The sequence below is a fragment of the Solanum pennellii genome, chromosome 8 (assembly GCF_001406875.1).
Source record: "Solanum pennellii chromosome 8, SPENNV200".
NCBI classification, from domain to species: Eukaryota; Viridiplantae; Streptophyta; class Magnoliopsida; order Solanales; family Solanaceae; genus Solanum; species Solanum pennellii.
The window spans coordinates 59,480,142-59,506,310 of NC_028644.1; the positions used below are offsets into that span (position 1 = coordinate 59,480,142).

The 26,169-nt window shown below is 32.9% G+C and overlaps 2 protein-coding genes across 3 annotated transcripts; one reads left to right on the forward strand and one right to left on the reverse strand.

The window, feature by feature from the left end:
- The first annotated feature begins 2,920 nt into the window (after positions 1 to 2,920).
- On the forward strand, positions 2,921 to 11,280 carry LOC107026941 (probable transcriptional regulatory protein At2g25830). Of its 2 annotated transcripts, none has more exons than XM_015228081.2 (7): positions 2,921 to 3,216; positions 3,293 to 3,456; positions 7,676 to 7,737; positions 8,048 to 8,204; positions 8,329 to 8,606; positions 9,156 to 9,279; positions 10,704 to 11,280. In XM_015228081.2, exons 1-7 carry the CDS (start codon positions 3,117 to 3,119, stop codon positions 10,797 to 10,799), a joined length of 981 nt encoding a protein of 326 aa, XP_015083567.1. In that variant the 5' UTR covers positions 2,921 to 3,116; the 3' UTR covers positions 10,800 to 11,280. The 2 variants fall into 2 exon arrangements, with proteins under 2 accessions (XP_015083567.1, XP_015083568.1); XM_015228082.2 differs by having other exon boundaries at positions 9,159 to 9,279.
- A 583-nt stretch (positions 11,281 to 11,863) lies between these two features.
- LOC107028115 (carotenoid cleavage dioxygenase 8 homolog B, chloroplastic) lies at positions 11,864 to 14,867 on the reverse strand. Its single transcript, XM_015229165.2, has 6 exons — positions 14,462 to 14,867; positions 12,849 to 13,592; positions 12,579 to 12,772; positions 12,319 to 12,508; positions 12,146 to 12,248; positions 11,864 to 12,074 (listed from the first exon to the last, which is right to left on the reverse strand). The coding sequence occupies exons 1-6, from the start codon at positions 14,756 to 14,758 to the stop codon at positions 11,929 to 11,931; spliced, it is 1,674 nt and encodes a 557-aa protein (XP_015084651.1). The 5' UTR covers positions 14,759 to 14,867; the 3' UTR covers positions 11,864 to 11,928.
- Positions 14,868 to 26,169: the final 11,302 nt, after the last annotated feature.

A 26,169-nucleotide genomic window follows, 5' to 3' on the forward strand; every position in this document is an offset into this window, starting at 1 on the left:
TCCAAGTTAAGGAATCCCCAGAGTTCCATTTTTTGCTAATTGGATTAGACCTTTGGCAATACTTTGCCTTCAAGAAAGCACCCCACAGAGTTTGCTTGGTTTTGAAATTCCACCATTGTTTGAATTGGAAAGCCTTGCAAATATCTTTTACGTTCCTCATGCCTATTCCTCCCTCATCATAAGGGAAGCTTAGGTTCCTCCAAGAAGCCCAATGATATTTCTTCTTGTCACTATTCCACCCCCAGAAAAAATCAGCCATAAACATTTGAATTTGCGTGATAATAGTCTTTAGGGGAGTTACTGCAGAAAGTAGATGGATAGGGAGAGCTTGTAGCACATGCTTTGTAAGAATTGCCTTGCCCCCTTAACTCAGTTTTTTGTTTGACACCCTGTGATCCTGCCAACAACTTTATTAACAAGGTCAGAAAAATAAATGTTACTAGGCCTACCGACAAATAAAGGGCAGCCTAGGTAGGTAATTGGACCCTGTTTTTGTTTAAAACCTGTAAGTCTCTTTATTCTATCTCTAGTGCTAGTGAAAGCATTAGAGTGTAGCATAAAGTGACTCTTATCACCATTGATGAGCTGTCCAGAAGTATTCTCATACTCCTTTAAGGTATTCATAAGAATCTTCAAGGTTCTGCATCTCCCGGAAGTGAACAAAATGATATCATCAGCAAAGCTCAAATGGTTCACCTGTGGCCCCCTCATTTCCATGATAAAACCATGGTAGTCCAGATGATTATGGAGCCTGTTAAGAGATCTTGATAACACCTCCGCACCTAAAATAAATAGGGCTGGAGAAAGGGGGTCACCTTGTTTGAGGCCTCTAGTGGAGTGAAAAAAACCATATCTCTTACCATTGACAATGATTGAGTACCAGTTGTTAGCCATGATTCTCCACACCATATCAATAAACACCTCATCAAATCCCATTTTTCTTAAAACCAGACAGATATAAGACCATGATGAGGAGGAGGAGATGAAGTAACAAAATGAAATACTTTTATAAAGAAATTTAAACAAAATAAAAAACTTTAAAAATGGTGTGGGGTAATAAAAGTATTTTACATTTTATTTTATAAAGAAAATATTATTTTTTATAATAGTTTTTTAATTTTTAATTTTAACTAATACTAATAATTTATTTATTTTGTGTCAAGGTTGAATATTTTGTCCATGTGGAGTGTATGTAATGTGGAAATTCTTTAAAAAAAAGAGAAAGTGTATTATACATACCATGATGAGAGTGGTATAAAAGAGAGAGATGTGTGTTTCTCAAACTAAAAAGTGATAGTTTAAGTATGAAACTCAAACTTTCAATAGTTTAGGTATGAAACTCAAAAAAAAGTATAATTTAGGTGTGTTTTTGACACTTATCTCATCTTTTAACTATACATTTGTCGATTTTAATCTCTTAACTATGTATTTATCAGTTTTAGTCTTTAAGTATTTAAAAACTTATCAAGTTTGATATCGTCTATTTTTTATACAAATAACTTAGGTTTATATAACAAAATTCATGTCTCGAGAAATTAATCATTTAGTCATTTTTTTTTGTTTCTCTCTCCCCTGCTACTTTTACTTCAAATTACCCTTGTGCAAGGACTCTTAACCTCAACGATTCAAAATAAAATTCACAAAAAAAGAAAATATAAATCATAAATTTAGACGATAAAATGAAGCATGTTATTACTAATTTGTACTCCAACAACTTTATTATTTTATTCATTTTATTTTATGTAGAGAAATTTAAGTGATAAAATCAAATCTCTTATTTTTTTGAATGAAAAATAAAATTAAAAAAATTTGCGTCGATTATGAACTGTTGACCGCTAAAGAAGAGAACACAACATATTTAAGTCATTAACTACAAATATTTGCTTTATTCTATCCTCCATTGAATAAAATTAAGACTTATATCTTATTCCTTATTAATTTTATTTTGCTTCATTGAGGTTATTATTCTTTTCATAAGAGCAATTTGAAGAAAAGTAGCAGGGATAGAGAAACAATTTAAAAAATGAGCTAAAGATTTCATTTCACGGAGATTTCCATTAATATAACTAAGCTATTTGTATAAAGACAAATGGAGAAAGATCCAAACTGATAAGTTCTTGAATACTTAAAGAATTAAACCTGGTAATTGTATACTTAAAAGATCATAATTGATAAGTTTTTGAATACTTGAAAGACTAAAATCGGTAAGTGTATAGTTAATAGACCAAAACAGATAAGTTTTTATATAATCAAAGGACTAAATACGATAAAAATATAGTTAAGAGATCATTTTAGACCTACTCCTATAGTTAAGGGATTATTTATGACATTTTATGAGTCTCTGATAACGACACACCATAAACAACAATGATAACGTAAAAAACTACCATAATACTCTAGTATCACCGCAAACACCAGTCACTTTAAGCAAACACCAGTCACTTTAAGCAAGACAACACTATACTACACTACCTACTACCGTTTTACCCTAATGTGAGTCCTCCACATCCTCTTGTATAGAACCATGTCCTTGGTTATCTGAAGTTGCATCGTATTCCCTCTTAACACCTCTTCCCAAAACTTCTTTAGCCTACTTTTGTCTCTCCTCGTGCCTCCTATAGCCAACTTTTCGCACCTCATCATTGGTATATATGTGCATCTCTTCTTCACATGTTTAAACCATCTCAATCTTACTTCTCTTTTTTTGTCCATCACTCAGGTCACCACATTATTCCGAATCCACGTTAGAATCACATATTATTTATTCAAAGTAAAAATAAATAAATGCATTATATATATAGTTTCTATTTGAGGATATCCAATATTTGTAGACATAAAGTAAAATCTTTTTTAATTTTTTCAATTTGGTGAAAGTTTTTTAGGTTTCTTTTAGTACCCTGGTTCAAAATAAAATATTTTCCTTTTCAGGGGTTTTAGTTTCAACTCGGCTGCTTATATAGCGCTCCATCCTCTTCATGTGGCACCGTTATTCAAGAAAAATTTATTGTATCTAGATTGTTTAGTATTGAGGATTGAGCAGCACAAATGCATCCACTAGAATTCTGATGGTAAAGTAGAAATTCACAGAAACCCAATTGGAAGTTTATAGAATAGCAATGGTGTATTCATCTTCTTCAATTCGAGCTTTTGGTTCACTTCTCTGCAGAATGTCAAATGGGGTTTATCTTAAACCCCACCATTCTAGCACTCTCAGAAGTAAGTACTTCCATACATCAATAAAAATCAAATCTTTATACCTTTATTTTTCCTAAATTGTTTATTTTCATTGTAGGTATTTTTTTATTGAGTGGGAATTTTTCGTCTTCTTCATCGTATTCATCGTCTGATATAAAGGTCTTGCCTTTAGAACTTCAATCGAGCAATTCAGTGAGAAAGATTTGGACTTCCTCTCCTCTCTGTATGGGCAGGCGCTCCTGCAAAATTGCTGGTAGAAAGGTATAAAATGTTCTTGCTGTTTACATTTAAATCATAAAGTTCTCGTTTCTTTTCCTTTGAGCAAAAAAGTTAAAACAATTCTAATTGTTGTATTTTCTTTGATACAAATATTGTTAACTCTCCGATTCAATACTATTCAAATGTATTGGGATCTTAGAGATCACCTCAAATTAGAATCTTTCTTCCTAACTTGATTTCATCTATCAAAGAAAAATATAGTCTTTTGGTCTATCCTAACTCTGAACAATAACAACAACATTATAGCTAATCTTGTCCCACAAAATGGGGTCTGGAGGGAGAGTTTACACAGATCTTACTACTACCTTAGAGGTAGAGCGGATGTTTCTGATAGACCTTCAGCCCAATGTCTTAACTCTGAAGTGTTCATAAATTTATATGTAGTAATGATCTGCGGAAGCATTATGATTTCATTGTTATGTAGAGTCAACATCCTGGAAAATATTTATTCGTGTGATTTTGAGGTTTCTGTAATGAAGTTTGACGCTATTTGACTGTAATAGTAGAAATAGAGTGATGCATTTATTGAGATTAGATAGTTCATTAGGTTAGACTTATTTTTTAAATGATTTTTATTACAAGTGAAACCCACAGCTGCCACCCTTTGGGTGCGTACTTGGTAAAAGCCCTGCTCCTATGCAATAGCTTGTAAACCACAAAGGAGAAGTGATCTGCACTAGGCAAGCTTAGTGTGACCCAGAAGGAAAACTAAATTTATTTATTAAATGGAGACTATACATTAGCGTATTATTATGTTTTTAGCAAAACAGGCTGAATGTTAATAGCTGGTGGACAGCACACAAATAATGTATTTATGTAGATTCCACATGGGCATGTATTATTTCATGTAATAGGTGTGGGTTGACAATAGTGTAGGTGTTGGAGACCCGTGAGTCCATAATGAGGAGGCAACCTAGGTCAAGGCTTTTAAGCCAATAAATATGAGGCTAGGTCCCCTTTCTCGAGCTTGCTTTGCAATCATGGGAAAAAAGAATTCTCTTGTCTATTTTTTCCTTCTTCAACAACACATTTTAAGATGGTTAAGATCCAAATGAGTGATATAGGTAGTTTTCATAAATAAACTTAAGAAATCTAGACCCACTTTGTTAATAAGATCCAAGAAGACTATCAATTTGAAAACACACATGACAAAAATATCTCAAAGATAAAACAATTTATTATATACCAAGATTCGAAAGCTGTGGATCAAGATCTAATTTCATAAACTCACTGTTCAATAAAGGATTCATAAATGACTCTTATCACTTATCATATTGTTGTTACTAACTGAAGCACATATGTGTTAAAAGAAAATTGCTAACGAGTTAAGACCTCAAAGTCAAGATCAACTTTGAACTTGATTCACCCAGACTATTTTAATAGAATAATGTTGTGCTATGCGCAACAATCAAAACAAAATCCTAGTCTATAAACGAACTTCATTTCAGATTTACCCGCGATACAAATTGCGTTAATTTCATTAAACCGGACTATTCATATCGCATGAACGATTAATAGGGTCAATAATCTATGTAATTTTGATGCCAAGTGTAAATTAACACGACCACAGTAATCACATAGATTAAGAAGTCCTATGATATTATTGCGAAATACACGATAAAAGTGCGCACGTTTATCCACTATAACAATGCACAATTCAAGACGAACTATGCTGAGTCTTCCTCTCCTTTGACTTATGATGCATGACTTAACCTAAGATTTTTTCTCATAAGGTGCCATCCATCATAAGCTAAAGTAGAGGAAGACTCAATTAGTTTGTCTTCTGTTGTACATTACTATGGTGGAAGAACGTGCACACATTCTTTTCACGTATTTTACAATATCTTAGGTGTTCTTCATTTTATATGGTTGTTGTGATCGTGTTACTCAATTAATTTACACATGGCATTAGAGCATGTTACATAAATTATGAACCTTATTAATTGTTCATAAGACAAATAGTCTAGAATATTGAAATCCTTTATGCGTATGTTATGGATTAGGGTTGAAGGTTAGTATGTAGTCGAGCAATGTCTTGTTCACTTACCCGTTTTGGTTGAGTTCAAGCATACCTCAAGTCTAGAGTGATTTTAGTCAAGCTAACAAATATCCATGTATAAATTAAAGAAATCTAGACCCACTTTGTTAATATGATCCAAGAAAACTATCAATATGATCCATGTATAAATTGTTTTTTTTCTCAAAAAAAAAAAACTATTAATTTGAAAGCGCACACGCCGACAAAAATATCTCAAACATAAAACAATTTATTATATACCAAAATTTGAAAACTGTAGATCAAGATCTCTAATTTCATAAACTCTTCGTTCAACAGTGGATTCATAAATGACTCTTTATCACTTAACAAATTGTTGTTACTAGAGGAAGCTCATATGTGTTAAAAGAAAATTGCTAACGAGTTAAGACCCCAAAGCCAAGATCAACTTTGAACTTGATTCACCCGGACTATTTTAATAGAATAATGTTGTGCATATACGCTTCATTTTAGATTTAATCGCGATACAATTGACTATTCATCGCATGAACAATTTGTAGGGTTCATAATCTATGTAATATGCGTTGATGCCAAGTATAAATTAACACGACCACAATAATCACATATATTAAGAAATCCTATGATATTGTGAAATACACAAAAAATGTGTACCTTTATCCACAATAGCAATGCGCAACTAAGACAAACTACGCTGAGTCTTCCTCAAACCTAAGATCTTTTCTCATATGGTGCCCGTCGTTAATAGCTAAAGTAGAGGAAGGCCAGCTAGTTTGTCTTCAGTTGTACGTTGCTATGGTGGATAAGGTGCACACATTCTTTTTGCGTGATTTTATGTGATCATGTTTCTCAATTAATCTACACTTGGCATTAGAGCAGGTTACATAGATTATGAACCTTATTAATTGTTCATGAGACGGATAGTCTAGAATACTGAAATTATTTTTGCGTAAGTTATGGATTAGCGTTGAAAGTTAGAATATAGTCGAGTAATGTCTAGTTTCCTTACCCATATTGGTTGAGCTCAAGCATACATCAAGTCTAGAGTGATTCTAGTCAAGCCAACAAATATCAATAAATAAATTTAAGAAATCTAGACCCGCTTTGTTAATATGATCCGCCCCAAGGAGGATTTGTGGCTTAGAGCGCATGTTCAAGCCCCACATTATGTGAAGCCCGATACTTAAGTGGAGAAGGATAGACGGGCGTGCCCATTATCCATCGAGTTTAGAAGGCTGTGAGTGGTCCAAAGAGCGGGTCACAAACAGATTTCTCGGTTATCAAAAGAAAAAAAATATCCAAGAAGACTATCAATTTGAAAACACACACGCTGACAGAAATGTCTCTAAAGATAAAATAATTTATTATCTACCCTGGATCAAGATCTTTAATTTCATAAAGTCTTCGTTTAATAGAGGATTTATAAATGTCTCTTATCTGATTGTTGTTACTAGCGGAAGCACATATGTGTTAAAACGAACACCTCTTACTAATTAAGATCCCAAAATCAAGATCAACTTTGAACTTAATTCACTAAGATTATTTTAATAAAATAATGTAGTGCATATACGCAACAATCAGATCCACAGCCGAAAAACAAGCTTTGTTTCAGATTTAACTGTGATACAAATAATTTCAGTATTACGGACTACTCTCTCGTGAACGATTTATAAGGTTCATTATCGATGTAACATTCTCTAATGCCAAGAACCTGTATCATTTCATGTAATAGTTGTGGGCTGGAAAGAGTGTAGGTCTGTTGGAGACTAGTGAGCCTGTAATGGGGAGGCACACTAGGTTAAGGTTTCAAGTCTACAAATATGAGGCTAGGTCCCCTCTTCTGGGTTAAGCTAAGACTTTTTTCCATAAGGTATCAGCTGTCACAAGGCGAAGGTGAGGAAGACTCAGCCTACTTTGTCTTTAATTGTGCGTTGCTATGGCAGATAAAGGTGCACACCTTCTTTTCGTGTATTTCACAATATTATAGGTGTTCTTAATATATGTGACTATTGTGGTTGTGTTTCTTGATTGATTTAATTTATCAAGGAGTAAGTAGCCAATACTGACGTATTACGGTGATCAGCAATGTATATTGTATCATTATAGTTCAAATGATTGTCCAGCAACAGGAGTTAGCACAGTTCTAGCATTTTGGATGTTGTTTAAGTCAATGTTTCTTTTATGCAGACTGCTCAGGATCTTAAGAAGGCAAAGCTGTACTCAAAAATCGGGAAGGAAATTGTTTCTGCGTAAGTTATGAAAATGAAAAGTAGGCATTCGTCTAAATCAATATTGAAATGAATGGAATTTTTCTCTTCTATTTGAGGTCTTAACGTCCCATTGGAACTTTTGAGCGCTATCTTGTTGCCAGCTAGAACCCTTTTCCAGAAGTCTATTTTTGTGATTGTAATGATTTAAAAAAAAAAAGGTAAAGGTGGCAGTTTGGTGCACTAAAGCTCGTGCTATGCGTAGGGTCTGGAGAAGGGCCCAACCACAAGGGCCTATTGTACTCAACCTTACCTTGCATTTCTGAATGAGTACTGTTTCCTGAATGACCAGGGTTAAGAAAGGTGGTCCCAGTCCGATATCTAATACGGCTCTCGCTGCTCTGATCGAGAAAGTTAAGGAACTTGATATACCCAAAGACATCGTTGACCGCAATGTAAAGAGAGCTTCAGAAAAGGGACAAGAGGCTTTTATTGAGAAGATCTATGAGGTATTGAACATTTAGACTTGTATGCATTTGTTACCTAATAAGCAACAATTTTTACACAAACCTTTTTGGTAACTCTCTTGACTATTGCAATTCAGTGAACTATGAACTCCTGTTCTATACTCAGGTATATGGTTATGGTGGAGTTGGTATCATCATTGAGGTCTTAACAGACAAAGTAAATAGGTCAGTGGCAGCAGTTCGAGAGGTGGTGAAGGACAATGGTGGGAAGATGGCAGATCCAGGATCCATTATGTTCAAATTCCAACGTGCTCGGGTTGCTAATGTTAAAGTCACTGATGTCGACCGGGACCAGCTCTTAACAATTGCTTTGGATGCTGGTGCTGAAGATATCATTGAACCTTCAATGGATGAATATGATACAGAAGCAGATTCATCTGAGAGGTTCGTATGCTAACTGCTTTGGTTGCAGATAAATAAATTGGTAAAGATTATCTTCTTATTTGCTTCATCCTGCAGTAAGTATGTTTCTCTGGTTGGATACTGCTCTCTAGTTTCTTGCAATTGGACCCAGAGTTTACTTTTATGGTTCTTTCAGGCATATACATCGTAGTCAAAGAAACCTCTCTGGGTGTTATTCATAAGTTGATTCTCTTTCATTGCTGAAAATAAACTCCAACAACCCGTTACTGCTATTGCCAAGTTTACTGCAGCCTTGATTTTGGCACACCTACATTATTTCAATTGCAATTTCATGGTTGCTGATGAATTCTTTTCATCTTCTAAACATCACCCCAAAACCTTCTCTTCCACGGACCAATAGTGGTTTTTCCATCCCCCCATGGGTGACTCAAACTTCCAACCTCTTCGTTGGAAGTGGAGGAGTCTTACCACTAACACAACCTTCTCTTGTCTGCTGATGAACTAATGTCATGCTGGATGTACTAATATCAGCACATCTGACTATTTTCTTTTCTATTTGGTTTACTTTAGTAGGGTTTACAAAGTCGTGTCTTCTGCGGAGAACTATCCAGTAATATTATCAAAACTACAAGAGGAAGGAATAAAATTTAAACCTGACAACGGATCTGAGCTACTTCCTACTACTCCAATTGAGGTTTGTGAGTACAGCATATCAAAATTTTATTCTTCTTATTTGACAGCACTTGTTTAATCTTTGATCTTTTGATAAGATAATGTGTTTTAACCTTGAAATTAGAAAAGAAATCTAATAATTGATGTGTGAATTGTTGACCTTTTGTAATGTAAATATAATCATAGCATGGTCCACTAATTGATGTGGTTATGAGCTTTTTCATACCATGTAGCGTTGTGTTTCTGATAACTCAAATCTTCATAAGGCTAATCTTTATTGCAAAACATAAGAATATCTAAAATCTCATAGATTTAGTAGTGAACATTCAAACTTCAACATCCAAGATCAACTTGTTCTTGTACAAAAAGAAGTTTTAGTCCAGTTGTTTTTACATGATTTGATTATAATATTCAACAAGGACGAATAAGGGGCACAACAACTAAAGCAATTGTTTTAGCTCCAAAAATTGAAGGTCCCAAATTTACTTTTTTTTCTTATCAAGTAAATGTATTTTTGATAATAAACATGGCCAAGACAGCCATATGCAAGAGAGATATAGCAAAAAGCGGAGAATTACAAAAAGATATGATTCTCTACAAGCTCCACCCAGTCGTCTATACAACAGGGATTTTTCTGTGTACCAAAAAAAAAATTAGGGAACAGAGACTACTCCTCAATTGAGAGAAACTAGACTCTACACCTTCAAAACCTCTTCTGTTTCTTTCTATCCAAAAAACCCGCATTACAGCAAATGGAATCATATTCCACGCATAAGAAAAAGGTACAGAAGCAAATAAAACAAGATTAAAAAAAATATTACTAGACAAATAGATGTTACAAACTCGAGCAAGAGAAGAAAAAAAAGAACAACAAAGAGAACATTAAAGCCTATGTGGAGTAAGTCATATAACTCAAACAATCAATTTTTCATAATCGAGAAATCCCCATATGGGGATAAGACAGGATAAGGCACACCTGCAGCTTACTGAGGACATTGATTCTAGATAGGAGTGTAGGAGGATATGGAAGTCGAGGATTAAGGTAGAAGATTAGTAGTTGCCTTATCAGTATTGGTTGAGCTCAAGCATACCTCAAGTCTAGAGTGATTTTAGTCAAGCCAACCTGAGCCCATTAAGTATTTGGCTTGGGTTGGCTGGTTTTCACCATTTGAGACTGATGGACGTATGTGCAAGCGATTGATCAGCTATAATAGAGTAGTTCATTCTTTTCTCTGCTGTCTTACAAACTTTTGAAGGTCACCTACTTTAGCTGTTTTCTAGGTTTATTACTACATGGACCTTGTATCCACAACTTGTTTTTTTTCAGTTTAAACTAGCGCAGTTCAATGCTTTACTATCAGTTTATGTTAAAAGCTGAATTTGATCTTTCCAATTATTACTGCACATATCTATGTTTGTAGTTAGTACTTTGGTTTTGGGCTGCAGGTAGATGATGAGGCTATGGAGTTGAACAAAGAACTAATGTCCAAATTACTTGAACTTGATGATGTTGATGCTGTGTATACAGATCAAAAGTATTAGGTTATTATTCCAGTTAACAGTGGCATGAACACCTAACAGCTGGTTGTTGAGGCTGTTGAACGATGATAACGACATTCAGCTCATTAGAGTCCTGTAGTCAATCATATACGGCGTCATCTAGCTGTTTTACTTCTACAAAGAATCTACAGATCGTCTCATCTTAGGAACACATTGCTGTTTGGCCCAATTTTATCATAGGGTTTGATCTTTCAACTGATAGAAGGAATCTTTAGATGCTTGGTAACCCAATAATATTGCCTCCCTTTTGTTTGTAAAATGAATGTGCTTTAAAAATACAATCTGAAGTTTAAAGTTATATTGGCAATACAATACTGTTGTTTCTCTTTAACAGCTAACATGATGAATCTCATTGTAACGTCTTCAGCTTGAGTTAGTAAAGTGAGAGGCTAAGAGCTAAGTTTCAGAGTTATTTGTATATATGACTTGATCAATTGAATCTACCGAAGTTCTTGGTTCTTCACATGGACTTGTCAGACAGACTAATGTTTCTATGTTATAGTTAAAGTTAGTATCCCTATTTCCAAAATTTCTGCTGCAGAAGTATGTAATATGTTGCTGAATCTCCTTTTGGGAACTTGTTTCTAGAGATGGGGTTTCTTGTTGATCTCATATGTGTATTTGAAATGCAAGTTTTGAAGCATCTGGTTAAGTGCATTAACATGTCAGTTTTTATTACTTTAGATCTGTAGAACAACTCGAACTGATGCTGGCTTAGTGGATAATGATAGTTTGAATACTTCAATACCATAAGCGATTGCATCCAGTAGGCAATTTTTTTTTGTATAAAGGTGAAGTCAAGGTCTAACTTACGTGCACCTCAACTATATCTTTCAGTACCTTTTTAGTTATCAGGAACATTCTTGGTGTTTCCTTGTTGAATCTTTGATGTTTTAACATAGATATCTCATGTCAATTACTCATTTTAGAGTATATCCATTCATACTATTAATATGGGTAAAACACATTCTATTACTGAGAGCAAATATACACAAAATAGTACAATATTAGCTATTTCAAAAACTGGAAAATTTAGTAATATCATCTTATTATAACTTGTAAATTGTATTAGGCTAATATGATATAACATTGTCTTGGATGTGGGGTGATACTATATCTTTGGAACCCAACAACCATGTAGCCCATAGGGGAGACCATAAGGAAATTTAGCTCTTGCAATTTCTTCAAATGTTGATCCATCCAGTATTAGAGCATATCCTTCTCCATTCTTGTCACTGATCATTGAGATTACAACACCTGCATATGTAGTTCAAAAATGTTACACCTTGTTCAGAACAGGGCCAAATAACATTTGGTAAACTAATTACCATCATCTTCCTCTGTTGCACCGGGTCGAGCCACAAAGAATGGTTCAGAAGGCACAGCACCTTCATCATACCAATTCTTTGCCTTCTTATCAAATAAATCAATCTGCAAAATATTGTCAGTTATTATTTGATGATGAAACAATAACAATTGTAAGCAAAAAGAAGCTGATCACCTTGGTGAGGGTGTTGGGGAAATTACAAGGCCTCTTAGCACCACAAGCATAAGCATATCTGTATTTCTTGCCTAAATAAGCAGGATTCATACTGCACATATCCATGCCTTTTCCATGTTCATTTGGATCCAATGCTGCTTCTAATTCTCCATATGGACTTCCATCTAATGGTATTCTGAATCTTCCAACCCTATATATCACCAAACACCATTAATAATGTATTTTTGAAGTGATGTAATACTCATTTCCTTCAATTGTACCTTGCATCAGGTAAGACATCCTTGCCGTTGAAGGAACGAAGATTCTCAAGGCGGAGCTTGTCAAGGATGGTGGTGTCTGCGCTATGCTCACAGCAATCTGCAATAACAGCAGTAACTCTTCCATCTTCGTCTTTTTCTTCGTATCCATTGATGAAGTGGAATGTCACGTATAATGGCACTTCTACACTTGCCACCTTTTGAATAGAGTATCTCACAATTAGATTACTCTACATCATAAAAGAATTAAGTGATGAGAAAGGAATGACTTACAATGTTGCCACTGGCTTTACACATAACATGTACAAATGCTTTAGAATCAGGATGCCACTCAAACTTATACAGTGGTGTTGGCTCAGCCTTCAACAAATTTTTTGCACAATACCTTAGTGACATCTCAGGCACAATAACATAATTTTCTGTAACAGGAAATGAATGAACCCATCCTGGTGCTGGTCCTCCTCTACAACTCACTCTCCCTATATACTTCCTCTCATTTGTCCCTGCCTCCATTCTCACCACCGTATATCCCGGGTTAATTAAATCCGGAATCAACGTTATAAACTCACTATCCGTAACCACTGGATGAGCTGAATGAATTAATCCACCTAACGAGTCACTATATTCAAATTTCCCAATTGTATCTAGTGTGTTCGGATCAATTACAATGGAACCTTTTATCGTCTCAGTTAAGCAGACTACGCGTCCATCCCCAAGTTTAACGACTCCAGTGTTGGCATTATCGGTTAGGGATGCCCCGGAGAGTAATTTTGCCATGTCACCTATGTAGGATAAGAAATTGTCTGCTTTAGGTACTTCTGAAAATTCTCTGTAACATATTTTCTTACTGCTTTTTGCTGCTTTATATGCCTCCGATTCGATTTGTCTATGACCCATGATTAATCGTCCATTTTCGAAATGAAGACGGACTAAGGTAGCGTAGCCATCGAAAAGGTGACGAAAATTGTAGTCACCTATGTGCCATTGTCCTGGACCATTTCTTAGGTACGTGCCATTCTACATAGACAAAGAAAATAATGAACTAAAATAATTTTATGTGCTCAAATTTGGACTTGGAATGAATGTGACATGATGTGGAATGAGGTTAACCTGATGTACGACGTCCTATTAAATTAATTAAGACAAAACATAAAGGAATATTTTATTTTTCCATATAAAGGAAAAAGATTGATTTATTTATTTCTAATCTTCAATCAGATCTTAAATAATTCTTGTCGTTTTAATACTACACATTATTTATCATCTTGAAAGAAGAGAATATCCTTTGTTGAATGTGAGATCATCACAAGATTATTGCTAAGAACATAATTGCTTCTTATTAATTAGCTACTTGACGAGTGTTCATACCACTATTAAAGAAATCATTATTTTCTTATTTGAAAATGTTTAGCGACTATTTTCTTCGATTTTTCTAATTAAATTGATGAGAAAGAAAAAGTAGTAATGTTTCCATGGAGAAATATTAGAACTTTTCTACTATATATTTTAGTGAGAATTTCTTTTCCGTCACACATTTTTTAAGTAAAAGCTAACTCGACGGAAAATGACTCAGAAAATCATATTTTATAACACAAAATTTCCGACTGATTATCAAGTGAGGAAAATCTTTGGGTCTATAATAGTGTACTAAATAGCAGAATAATTAAGTTCATAAACCTTTGTTTTCAATATGTACTTCATATTTTCTTGAGAGAAAAACATGTCTTAGGTACACATGCATCTTTGATCTCAATACCTTTTGGTGAAGAAAAATCATAATAAGAGTGATTCCAAAAAAAAAAACAAAAAAACTTCACATTAAAACAAAAAAATGGATGTAACACGAAACGTTCATATTTAACTTATATACATTAACAATTACATACCAGCCACAATGGTAACTCGCCTTCAACGACGAGTTCTCCTTCCCATCTTTCTTGGCGTACGCTAGTCCATGCAGCGAGCTTTTTCTCCTTATTAATCACCTCTTGATCTGGTGGTGGAACTATTACAGGCAATTGGCTAGCAACCTTTGTAACCAATTTCAAGTCCAATTTTTTCTTGTTTTTTTCGTTGTTTTTCAACTTTGATCCGAGATGAGATTCATGTTTGCCATGATCAAACATGTCAGGAAGGATCTTGTTACAATAAATTTTGGTTGTTGAAGAAGCAAAAGAAGCCATGGATGTGAAGAATATTATTTGAGAGAATTTGAGAGTGTGGTGAGAAATATTAAGTTAAATATGTGTGGATTTATAGGTAAGTTCAATTAGAATCTTCATAGGTGGAATTCCTTCATACTAAAAGACATGCTTACATTATGATTACAAATTAAACAATTTATTTATGTATTTAGTCCCACAGGTGGCGGATTCAAAATTTTCTATAAGGAGGTTCAAAAATTTTGTAGACATAGCCGGATGAAGTAATCCAAGGAGGTTCAACATTTATTATATATACATAAAAAAAATACTTTAATCAGGCATAAATAAGATAATTTTTCGCCGAAAATCCCTTCGTATAAGGTGATTCTGCTCCTAATCCCTCTGTCTCAATTTACATAGCAGTGTTGAAATATCGAGCTTCAAAATTTTGAAGTTAAACTATAGATTTAGATATAGAAGCTTTAATTTAGTTAAGTTCTTAAAAATAAAATTTACGTATTTAAAAGTCATGTGAAAAGTTTTACAATTTAAAGACATAAAATAATTTCTTAAACAGAAATATTTAGGCCTCATTTGTTTTAATTAAAATTAAGACGTCTGAGTCTAAATACACATCTAAATATTAAGATATGCATTAGGATGTAGATATGTAAATATGAATAAGAATCTGAATATCAAGATATTGTCTCTGAATCTGAACACTAGATTATTAAGACTATTTCTTTTTCAATATCTGGATGTATATATGAAATTAAACACTATAGCAATAAAATATTATAAAAACTTCATTTTAATAAAATACTTTTTATATATAGAAAATAATATTTTGAACATTCTTATTGAAACAAGGCAATATAATTTATCTATTAAGAATTTAACATTAAGTTACATCATTAATAAGATTATTCTTTGCACTCAAAAACTTTGAGAATCTAATGTAGTAAAATAGTTTATATAGAGTAGTAATATAATATTTATGAAAATATTTTATTTTATAATGGACATTTGCTATTGTTATTGATCAAATAGTTAATATTTTCTTATTTTCTGGAACTGTGCTAAATATTATATCATGAAATGCTAATCGATTCAAATATATTGATTAATTTATGAAAGTAAAGACGTATATTAAGTTAGTAAGAATAAAGAAAATTATAACGGTAAGCATGTAATTAACATTAATTAAATAAGAAAAAAAACTTTTAAGAGTTGTTATGATGTAGTTGAATTAAGATAAGAGTCTTATTTTGAGTCTGAATGGTGTTAAGAATGTTTTATAGATCTGATTCATTTAGATATATTCAGACTTATTAAGAGGCTTATAAGGAAATAAAAACAAACAAACCTATTGAATCTGAGTAATTAAAATTCAGTTCTCAAAAAACAAATGACACAAATCTGATTGATTAAAATTCAGATCCCTATTAAATGCTACAAATAAAACCTTAGTCTCTAAATTAAGAGAGGTAGGTTTAATTTTATGGATCATAATTTTCAAAAATAAAAATAATGCACCTAATAGCTTGTTATCACGTGTCCTTGTATTTTTCTTCCTGACCTGAAAAATAGCATTGAGTTTTTTGTTTTTCCAACTTCTTCTCTTTATAACGGACAGTCTAAATTTATTTTGGGCTCAGCTTTACTTGCGGTATATTTTTTACTCGATTTATTTAAATAATGTAAATTTGACTATTCGGTTCCAATCTTTTTTTTTACAAAAAGAAAAAAGAAAAATGGCCGTGGTGCGTTGTCTTCTTCCACCTTGTTCGTTGTCTTCTTATATTGTTGCTTCCTCCTCCTCCTTTCTTCTTCCTCCGTCTTCTTATATATAGTCAGTTATATACGATACTCCTTCCGTTTAAAAAAAATGATTTAACTTGACTTGAAACAGATTTTAAGAAAAGAAAAAAAGATTTTTAATCTTGTGGTTCTAAATTAAAAATTATATCAAATGTATCAAAGTGTCCTTTAATATTGTGATTTTAAGTATGTCACGTGGAAAGTTAACGTTAAAGTGTTGAAAAAAATAGAAGTTTTTTCTAAAACAAAAAAAAAATAGAGACATGTTTTTTTTAATAGAAGGGGGTATAATTTATGTATAAGTGAGCTATATTCATTTTTTTGAATATATTATAAAATACGACTATATTTATTGTAAACTATTTATTTTATTTTAAATATTTATTACCTTTTAACGAAATCTAAACTTTAAGCTAAGTTGGGGTAGTATTCTATTTTATTTCTTATATATAATGAGGTTGCGGCAAACTTTTTATGTTTGTTTGATAGCTTGGAAGGCCATCCACCGAAGAAAAGCATCGTCACCCACCCGTATTTCAATTATATATATATATATATATATCATTTTACACATGTGTTTGATATAACGGAAATTATTTTTAAAATAAAATAAATGAATTATTTTTTTAAATTATTTTCTTATGTTTAATATATAAATAAAAAGTATTATTCGTACATGAGCAGTAAATACTATAAGAGGTGAGATGAGGGTTATAGAGATAAAAATAAAGTATATGACAATGAGATAGACGTGTTCAAAATTTAATATTGCTTATCAAATTTATTTTTTTATTTTTTTTAGAAATGTTATTTTAACTAACTATTCTTAATGGGAAAACACAAACCTTGTTTACTTTGAAAAAGGGTTATTCAAAAATTTCGGCCGATCAAATATGAAATTATAAATATTTATTGAATTTAAGTTAACATTTTTCAGATCGACTCAAAATTTGATGTCCTAAACGGTGATCTTTTCTATAATTGGTTGGGTGCTTGAAGGTAATAGAATCCAAAAGAAACGTGTACTTTCTTGTTTTCTAGTGACACACAACTTTGTTTTTTTATGGTACATTAATCTTTTTTTTTCTTTTCAAAATGCTAGTAAGCTTAAACAAAAAGATACTTTTTAATTCCCTTGTCTAGATATAGGAAATTACAAACTTACATTTTGTTTAATCTTCCTCACTTTATTCTTTATATAATAACAAGGACAAGTGTAAAAATCCAGACAGAAAGAGAAAACCTTTATGGTAGGAATATGCCATGGATTCCCAATAATTCTATGTCATGCATTATTTCATTATATATCATATTATGCTATATGATTTTAATAAATACGATAAAATGAGTGGATAGATTATATAGTTCTTTATCGTTACATAATGTTACACATTTGTTAATGATAAATCTAAAAAAAAAGATACTGTACAAGGTAGATTCTTTTATGAAAAATAAAGTAAATAATAAGATTGAATTATTAAATAATAAGAAAAGCCAAAATGAAAAGAAAAATATAATGACAACGACTCAATCACATCAAATCGATCGTTAATTTTTTCATCATTACATAATGATAAATTAACTTAAATGAGATAATATAATAAAAATTTAAATAAAAATAAAAATAACATTATATTGCGGATAACCCTCGTCCAAAACAAGGTGTTAATAAGCTAAGCGTTGAACAAATTTTATTTCTCTCAGGTGTGGGGTTGCCTAGATATTGTATGTGTGTTAGGACATTTATGATTTATACATGTAAATGTGTGCTAGTACTTAATTTTAACTATATTTTAAATAAGCAACTCACCTACCAAATATTTTCTTTTATGTGAAGTGTGATCTAACGAATACAATTTAATTTAATTCGTAGTCTTGATAAAAATTATTCTGACACGACTGCTCATAATAATAATAATAATAATAATAATAATAATAATAATAATAATATACTGTATTGGAAATGAGAAGGGACAAATTAAAAGACCTTTTCTATGTTACTCAACATTGTAAAGAGAAGGGCAAATTAATTTTTAAGATGAGGAAATATACTTTTCCAAACTGAAATGATGAGGAAATGTCATCATGATTTTTCATGAAGATTTATTTATAATAAATATAATAACTGTGGGTAAACAAATATAAGCAAAATAAAATAATAACTAAGACAATCACCCCATGATTCCTATTGTACTATACAAATATAATTTGAACCCACACAAAATATTGTGGAAGTAATCTATTAGATTATTTTATATGTAACGATGTAAATGTGTGTATCACAATTTTCTTATTCATTTGCTGAGAGAAAATTTTACCTTTTTATATTTGAAAGTAAATAAAAAATATCATGATCATATGAGCTATGTTGTAATTGAGTCCCATAGTGGTGTCAGGATAATGTAATTTATCTCTTGATATAATTTTAAACGATTATCAGCTCGTAAGTTAATTTTTAATTCAAGATATATTTTTTTTATCAAAATGATATATATAAAAGGAAAATTTGCATTTGTGGCCGTTAATAGGGGTTAAGAGACAAACATTGTTGTAGTTGTTGATCTAATTCAAGTCCATTGAATAATTTTGATGCTGTATATATTTCTTAGTCCATGCTTCTTTGGGGAGTTTCTTTTCAATTTATTAGTATATGCTTGGCTTGCCTTTAATCATACTACTATAATAGCTGCTAATTAGAATTGTCATATGGGATATATGTTGTCTGCCACCTAATTAATATTATTTCCTTTGCTTCATAATAAAATTCTCTCTTTAATTTATAACTTTTAGTGGCAAACAACACATTATTTTGCTCCAATTCCTTCTTTTTATTTTGATCTCCAACAACTTTAGTTTTTCTAATTCTACTTCAGTATAGTGTTGACACAGAAGAAAAACTGATAGACTAAATTAATTTCTAGCTAGGGCCATGTAAAAGTATATATCTGGACACTTGTTTATAAAGTCTAGGATAGGGGAAATTTTTTTTCATACCGGATATTTACATCAAATCAATACATGTATGTTATGTGTTTAAATTTATAGTTCATTTTACTTTATTAAAACACATTATAATGAAAATTTTATTGACTTGATGTAAATACTCGGTACGAATAAGCTTTTTTCCTAGAATAGTGTTAAAATTAGGAAATGATAGTCAATCTTAAAAGCTAATTTAAAAGGTGTGAATTAGTGATTCATTCATTTCTTGAATTGTGGATGTGAGACTTATTCCATAAGTATGTGAGTACTCATATTTAGTGGACTGATGAGAAAATTTTATTAGGTTTTTCTATTATATTTTTACTTATCATGTTTGATTTGACATGATCTTTAAGAAATAATAAATAAATGATTATTACTATTAATTATAAGTCATTTAAATATTGAAAAAATTCATGTTATTTAATAGCAAATATAACATAGACATATGAACGGAAAAATATGATTTATGGGATTAATTTAGATTAAGTTTCATGAGCTAAATCATACATCATTGCATTCGTTATTAATTATATTAAATTTAGTGGAAATGATCAAGCTATCTACTCTTGAATTATTTGCGTTTAATCATGCTCGACTAATTTGTACATTATTTTTAACCTATAATATTATCACTTGGTGCCATTGTGGAATTTGCTTACACTAGTGGGAGATCAAAGATTCCTTGGAAATATTATAAGTTTTCAAATATAATTAGAATGACATTTGTGATTGACACCTAATAGAAGATTGAGGAATTTATTAAAACTTCGATATATATGGTGGGAACTCCAATGTGTTGAAGGGCTAAAATAGAAGGTGAAACAATTAGTGACCCACTTGATATGAAGTGCTATGAATTCATGTCATGTCCTGGCTTGCACTTTAAAATAATTAATTATGCTTCTTCGTCCGTTTATTTTACTTGACTCTAATATTAAAATATATATATCACTATTTTTCCCCATAAATTTATATCATTAAATAGTGCCTTGTGGCATTTTATTAAAAATAAAAATAATAAACTCATGAATAAATTCAAGCAAAGGAGGTTTGGTCTTATCTTATCAAATTCTATTTCATTTTACTTGAATTGACTTCGATATTAAAATATATATTTCTCTTTTTTCCACAAGTTTATACTCCCTTCCTTCGATATTGTTTGTCATGATTTCTATTTTTAAAGTCAAACTATAAAAACTTTGATTAACATTTTAAGATGTATTTTTTCATCATATTAATATGCAAAAAATTGCAATTTATAGTACTTTTCATATGATTTTAGAATATCTAATATTTTGGTTCAAAATATTGAATTAATGTGATTTAATTTAACTTTGAAAATTAATCAAATTGACTTTCGAAGCGGATAACATAATAAATAATACCAGACGGAGGAAGTACCATTAAACAGTGCCATGTGGCATTTTATTAAAAATAAAAAGAATAAACTCACAACTAAGTATAAGTAAGGAAGCTAGGTCGTCTTACCTTATCAAATTCTAATGAAGTATCAAACTTCTACTAATTAACAAGTATGGATAAAATAAAAATTAGAGAGAATAAGATATCTTATTATTACCATATGTAGAAGTTGCTCATTTTAGTAAATAAAGAAGTTTTATTACTTTCTCATACTACTCATAATATTAAATATTTATTCTCTCTGTTTCATATCATTATTTGTTGATCTGGCACACCACTTAATTAAAATAGTATATTTGCAAACTACAAATCTTATATGATGCTTTAAAACTCTAACGTTGACGATTACCGTATTTTACGGTAAAAATAGAACGAAAAAGATACGATAAAAACTAATTTTATAAATTACGTTAAATAAATTAAAATAATTATTTTTAATAGGAGGGTTAAATATATGAAACACGGTAGTATAATTCAAACCATTTTATTTGCTTCTATCTTTTCATGCCTCCGTTGATTCCCACAAATTTTAAGCAAAAATAATGGAATTTCTTTCAATGGTGGCAGACAAAATTAGGGTTTCCCCACAAAAGACAACACTAATAATAATATGGAAATAAAGAATTACTTCAGCTCATAATTGAAGATTTAATTTAATCAATGGACAATAAATTCCCTAAAATCATGATTAGCTAAGTGCTCACTTTTGCTACTCGTTTGATTTGGTACATTATATATCGATATTTTTTATTGGTGATTGTATATTTTATACGATAAATATTTCCTCATTCCTTAATTAGTAGTTCATTTTTAAATTAATACAATCACATAGCTATTAAAAAAGTGTTTTATATAATGTGTTTATCATTTTAATCCTATTAATTATAAAGTGTATAAATTAAAAACTTGAGATTTTTAAGAAAGTCTATCTTTTTTCAAAGTAATTAATTGATGGTATAATAGGTAATTTTTTTTTGTTTTTTCTTGATTTGTTAAAATGGACAAATAATTAGGGACAACTAAAAGAACAAAGTGAATAAGTAATTAGAGACCGAGGGAGATTACTTAAACTTAATTAATGATCATATAGACTTAAACTTGGTTGAAGTGTATCTCACAAACACTTCATGCTGACATGGGAAGTAAAATATATCTAAGTTTGATCGATGAGAAAGAAACCTTTATTGTTGGAAAAATGAAAAGATGGAGAGTGGTGTTCTAATTAACTTGTCTGGGCTAAATTTGGACGAGACACACTTTTAACAAATGTGATGAAATTTAAGGAGTTACTCAAATATATATTTAGTTTTCATTTATTTATTAAGATTAATAATAAGACTACGATTGAGATTCTTGATATTTTCTAAGGATTTAGCCAAAGTCAAGAAAACAAGGGATCATTATTTCATAGTGAAATGGAAGTAGATAAAGAATCAACAGAAAATGGTCAAAAATACACTTTTATATATTGAAAATAGAGTGATTTTGCTTATGTTATCGATATAAAAAATGTCCTTGCCATCTCAAAATTGGACCACATAAAAATATAATAAAGAGCAAAAGTGCTCTCCATTTCTTATAATTGAAAGGTGATTTTGATCCTTTTTCGAAGAATTAAAATGATGAAACACTGCAAAAAGGTAATTCGCTAATTGGCGTGATAAAAAAACCATAATAAAATAATAAGCTTTTTTCACTTGTTGTTCATTACACCAGAGTGATTATTAAACACTTTATAATGGGCTAATTTGACATACTTTTAGTGCGAAGAAGTGTTGGAGTCTAAGTGTCCAAATTAACCCCTATTATCAAAAGTATTGAGTTTGTACAAATTTCATGAGATAAGCTAATAGTTTAGTTGTCTCGATCTGTACATAAATGGCCTCTTGACCCAAAGAAATACCAAGCATATATCATAAAACTTCAATTGACAATTTAGTTGCCAAATATAATCGAAATTGCAAGTCTCTCCCTCTGTCACGGACTTAGAGTATTTGCTAAGACTCCGTGCGACACTTGACAACTTACTCACGAATTTTTCACGATCTTGTAAGCTCAAGTAAGCCCTTTTATACTAAGATCGCTAAGAGAATGAAAGGAAGACTTAGAGAATTTTGGAAGAAGGTTTTTTACTACTTGAAAGATTTCTTTACAACTTTCTTGGTTAATCTAGAAGGTTTTAGAATTCTCCGCAAACCTCTCCACAACTCTAGACCCTTCCGCCTCTATCCGGATGCAAAATTTAACTATGATGTGGCGGGATGTGACACTTTCCCCCACCTATTGATGCGACGAACGCATCGCATCGTCACTTCATCGGCGACCGAGTCTTGTCTTCTCGTACGCGCGACTAATAGTCCATTGACTCGATCAATGCACTCGCGCAACTCCTTCAATTGTTTCGTTATCTCTTCTATCTCGACCTCATGATCTACCTCCTTCCTAGAAGGCAAGCACCTCGACGGCTTCCTTGACATCACAATATTATTATCCTTCCTCGGGCGTGGTGGCGAGGCCCCTTTGGCACCATTGTCTTCTTTCGAACTGCAATGGTGGTTGCAAATGTAGTCCTCTTTTTCTTATTGCTTCTCTTGAGCTGCATGGCCGTTAGTTGCATTTGTCCTTCCGTCTTTGGTGCCTTACCTAGGGGAACCATGCATGTTCCTCCTTGCTCCATTATCAGAAGTCGTTGGAGGTAAGGATCGATCACTGCATGACACTCTTGGAAGAACTCCTGCCTAAGAATTATATCAAAGAGATCTAAAGAAGCGACAATGAAGTTGGTTTTACCTTGCCACTCGTCTAGCGTAATGCTTACTCCATGCGCAACTCCACTCACGGGAGTCGGTGGTGCATTGACCGCCCTGAGTTGGGCGTTACTTCGACAGTAACAAAGTCCCAACCTTGTCGCTGCCCTCTTGGTCATGATATTGACCTCTGCACCTATGTCGACCATAGCACGAACGGGTCTTCCATTGATCGTGATGTAGACATATTGCGCGCCACATATTCTCAACTTCTCTGATTGCTTGGTGATACCTACGCATAGTCCTATCAAGCCCAACTGCGTCGTCTCCGCGCCTTGTTCTTTCTCATGTGCTTCCTTCTCTTTTTGCTCTCGCAGGATAGCACTAAGGCTCTTTAGCTCAGGGCACCTCGCATAGCCATGCGGCCCACTGCATATGTAGCAACCACCTCTTTTGGCAACCTCTGTATTTCTCTCCATGTCTCCATGACGTCCAAACATTTTGTCATCGGACTTAAAGGTATCATGCTTCTTAGGATGTGGTTGTTGCTCCTTGCCTTTGCCACGATCTCCCCAATCGTTGTCATGACTACCTCTCATCTCAACTCCTTTGGCTTTGTCGGGTTTCTCGTGCCTGAAGTCTATCAAAGCTTCAGCCTGCGTGATGGCTTCATCAATAGTCCTGATCTGTCGGCGTTCCAACTCCGTCCTGGCCCAACTTTGCAGCCCATCCATGAAGTGGAACAACATATTTTTATCTGTGAGGTTGGGAATCTGAAGCGTGAGGGTGGTGAACTCCTGAACATATGCGCAAATGTTACCCATTTTCCTCAGCTCCCTAAACTTGTGCTTCGCCTCATAGATGACGTTGTTAGGGAAGAATGCTTTCTTGAACTCGTCTTGGAATTACTCCCAAGTGTTGATGATTTAACGCCCCTTCCTTATCTCATATTATTTACACCTCCACCACAACATGGTCATCTCTGAAAGATACAACACAGCGGTGTTGATGTTACTTTCGTCGCTCTTCAGTGTGTTGCACTTGAAGTAATTCTCCAAATGCCACAGAAAATTCTCCACCTCTTGCGCGTCACGGATGCCTTTGAGCATAGGTGGCTTAGGAGCCTCGACCTTGGCCTCCCATCTCGGTCGAACGACGACGATCCTCCAACTTCTGCGCCTTCCTTGAGTTCTTTTATCTCGTCCTTCATGGTCTCAATCGTGCTCAACGCCTCCATGAGCCGACACTCCAAGGAAGTGATAACCTCCTTCATCTCGAACTCGGCCCGCTAGCGACCCTCCAACTCCTTACGGATGCTCTCGGTCTCCTCAAGGGTGAAGTCCTTAAGTGTCTTAAACTTGCCGTCGGCCACATTCATGCGCCGGCCTAGTATCTCTACGACCTGCCTTGCCACTTACACCCTTTCGACCCATTCTTCTCCAGCAATGACGTCTATGACGTCTTCGCCCAATTCATTGTCACTTGCTTCGACCGTGGAGGGTGGATGAGATGGTAGCGCCTCGCTAGGTGTGGGGTCGGGCAGAACCTCCTTATTACCCTTTTGATGTTTCTTCCCCTTTCGGTTCTTCTTTCCACCCCATACGGACGTTGGTAGTGCTAGCGTCGTTTATGTATCTTTCGGTAGCCATTCCCTTAGTATCAAACCTCGCCCTGACACCACTTTGTCACGGACTTAGAGTATTTTCTAAGACTCCATGCGACACTTGACAACTTACTCACGAATCTTTCACGATCTTGTAAGCTCAAGTAAGCCCTTTTATACTAAGATCGCCAAGAGAATGAAAGGAAGACTTAGAGAATTTTGGAAGAAGGCTTTTTACTACTTGGAAGATTTCTTTACAACTTTCTTGGTTAATCTAGAAGGTTCTAGAGTTCTCCGCAAACCTCTTCACAACTCTAGACCCTTCCGCCTCTATCCGGATGCAAAATTTAACTATGATGTGGCGGGACGTGACACCCCCCTCTCTCTAAATGTCCCAACAAACTGGATTTGAGCTACACTTACCGAGTTCATTGAATGATTGAAGGAGTAGAGAGACACTAGCAAATTATAGAAGTATATATGAAGTGTGTGATTGAAGCTAAAACTTAGTTTAGCTTATGTATATAATGTATGTACGTATATGTGAGATAATTTTAGAAATCTCTCTCGAAATTTGATTTGATAACACTTACCGCTCTTATGATTTATAATATTCATCTATTATTTTGATTTATTTGCAACAATTATTTTAAGGTATATATCATTAATACAAAATATTTGCGAGATGTTTGTCCTCGCCATTAGACCCAAAATGTAACAGCCTATATTATGGTATCACCCATATAAGAAGAAGAGTTCTACTATTTGTTTATTAGAAAATTTTGAAAAATAAATCTTCGTCAACAGAAGCAAATTGCAATAATTGAAAATTCACCTTTTAATGTATGTAAGAAAATTATTCACTTTTTAAT

Coding starts and splice junctions, on each gene's coding strand:
- LOC107028115 (XM_015229165.2), bottom strand. CDS start 14,758: ATGGCTTCTTTTGCTTCTTCAACAACCAAAATTTATTGTAACAAGATC. Junction 12,249..12,318: donor TCCCCAACACCCTCACCAAG/GTGATCAGCTTC, acceptor AATATTTTGCAG/ATTGATTTATTTGATAAGAA. Junction 12,075..12,145: donor TGCAACAGAGGAAGATGATG/GTAATTAGTTTA, acceptor CTACATATGCAG/GTGTTGTAATCTCAATGATC.
- LOC107026941 (XM_015228081.2), top strand. CDS start 3,117: ATGGTGTATTCATCTTCTTCAATTCGAGCTTTTGGTTCACTTCTCTGC. Junction 3,217..3,292: donor CCATTCTAGCACTCTCAGAA/GTAAGTACTTCC, acceptor TTTTCATTGTAG/GTATTTTTTTATTGAGTGGG. Junction 9,280..10,703: donor TTCCTACTACTCCAATTGAG/GTTTGTGAGTAC, acceptor TTTGGGCTGCAG/GTAGATGATGAGGCTATGGA.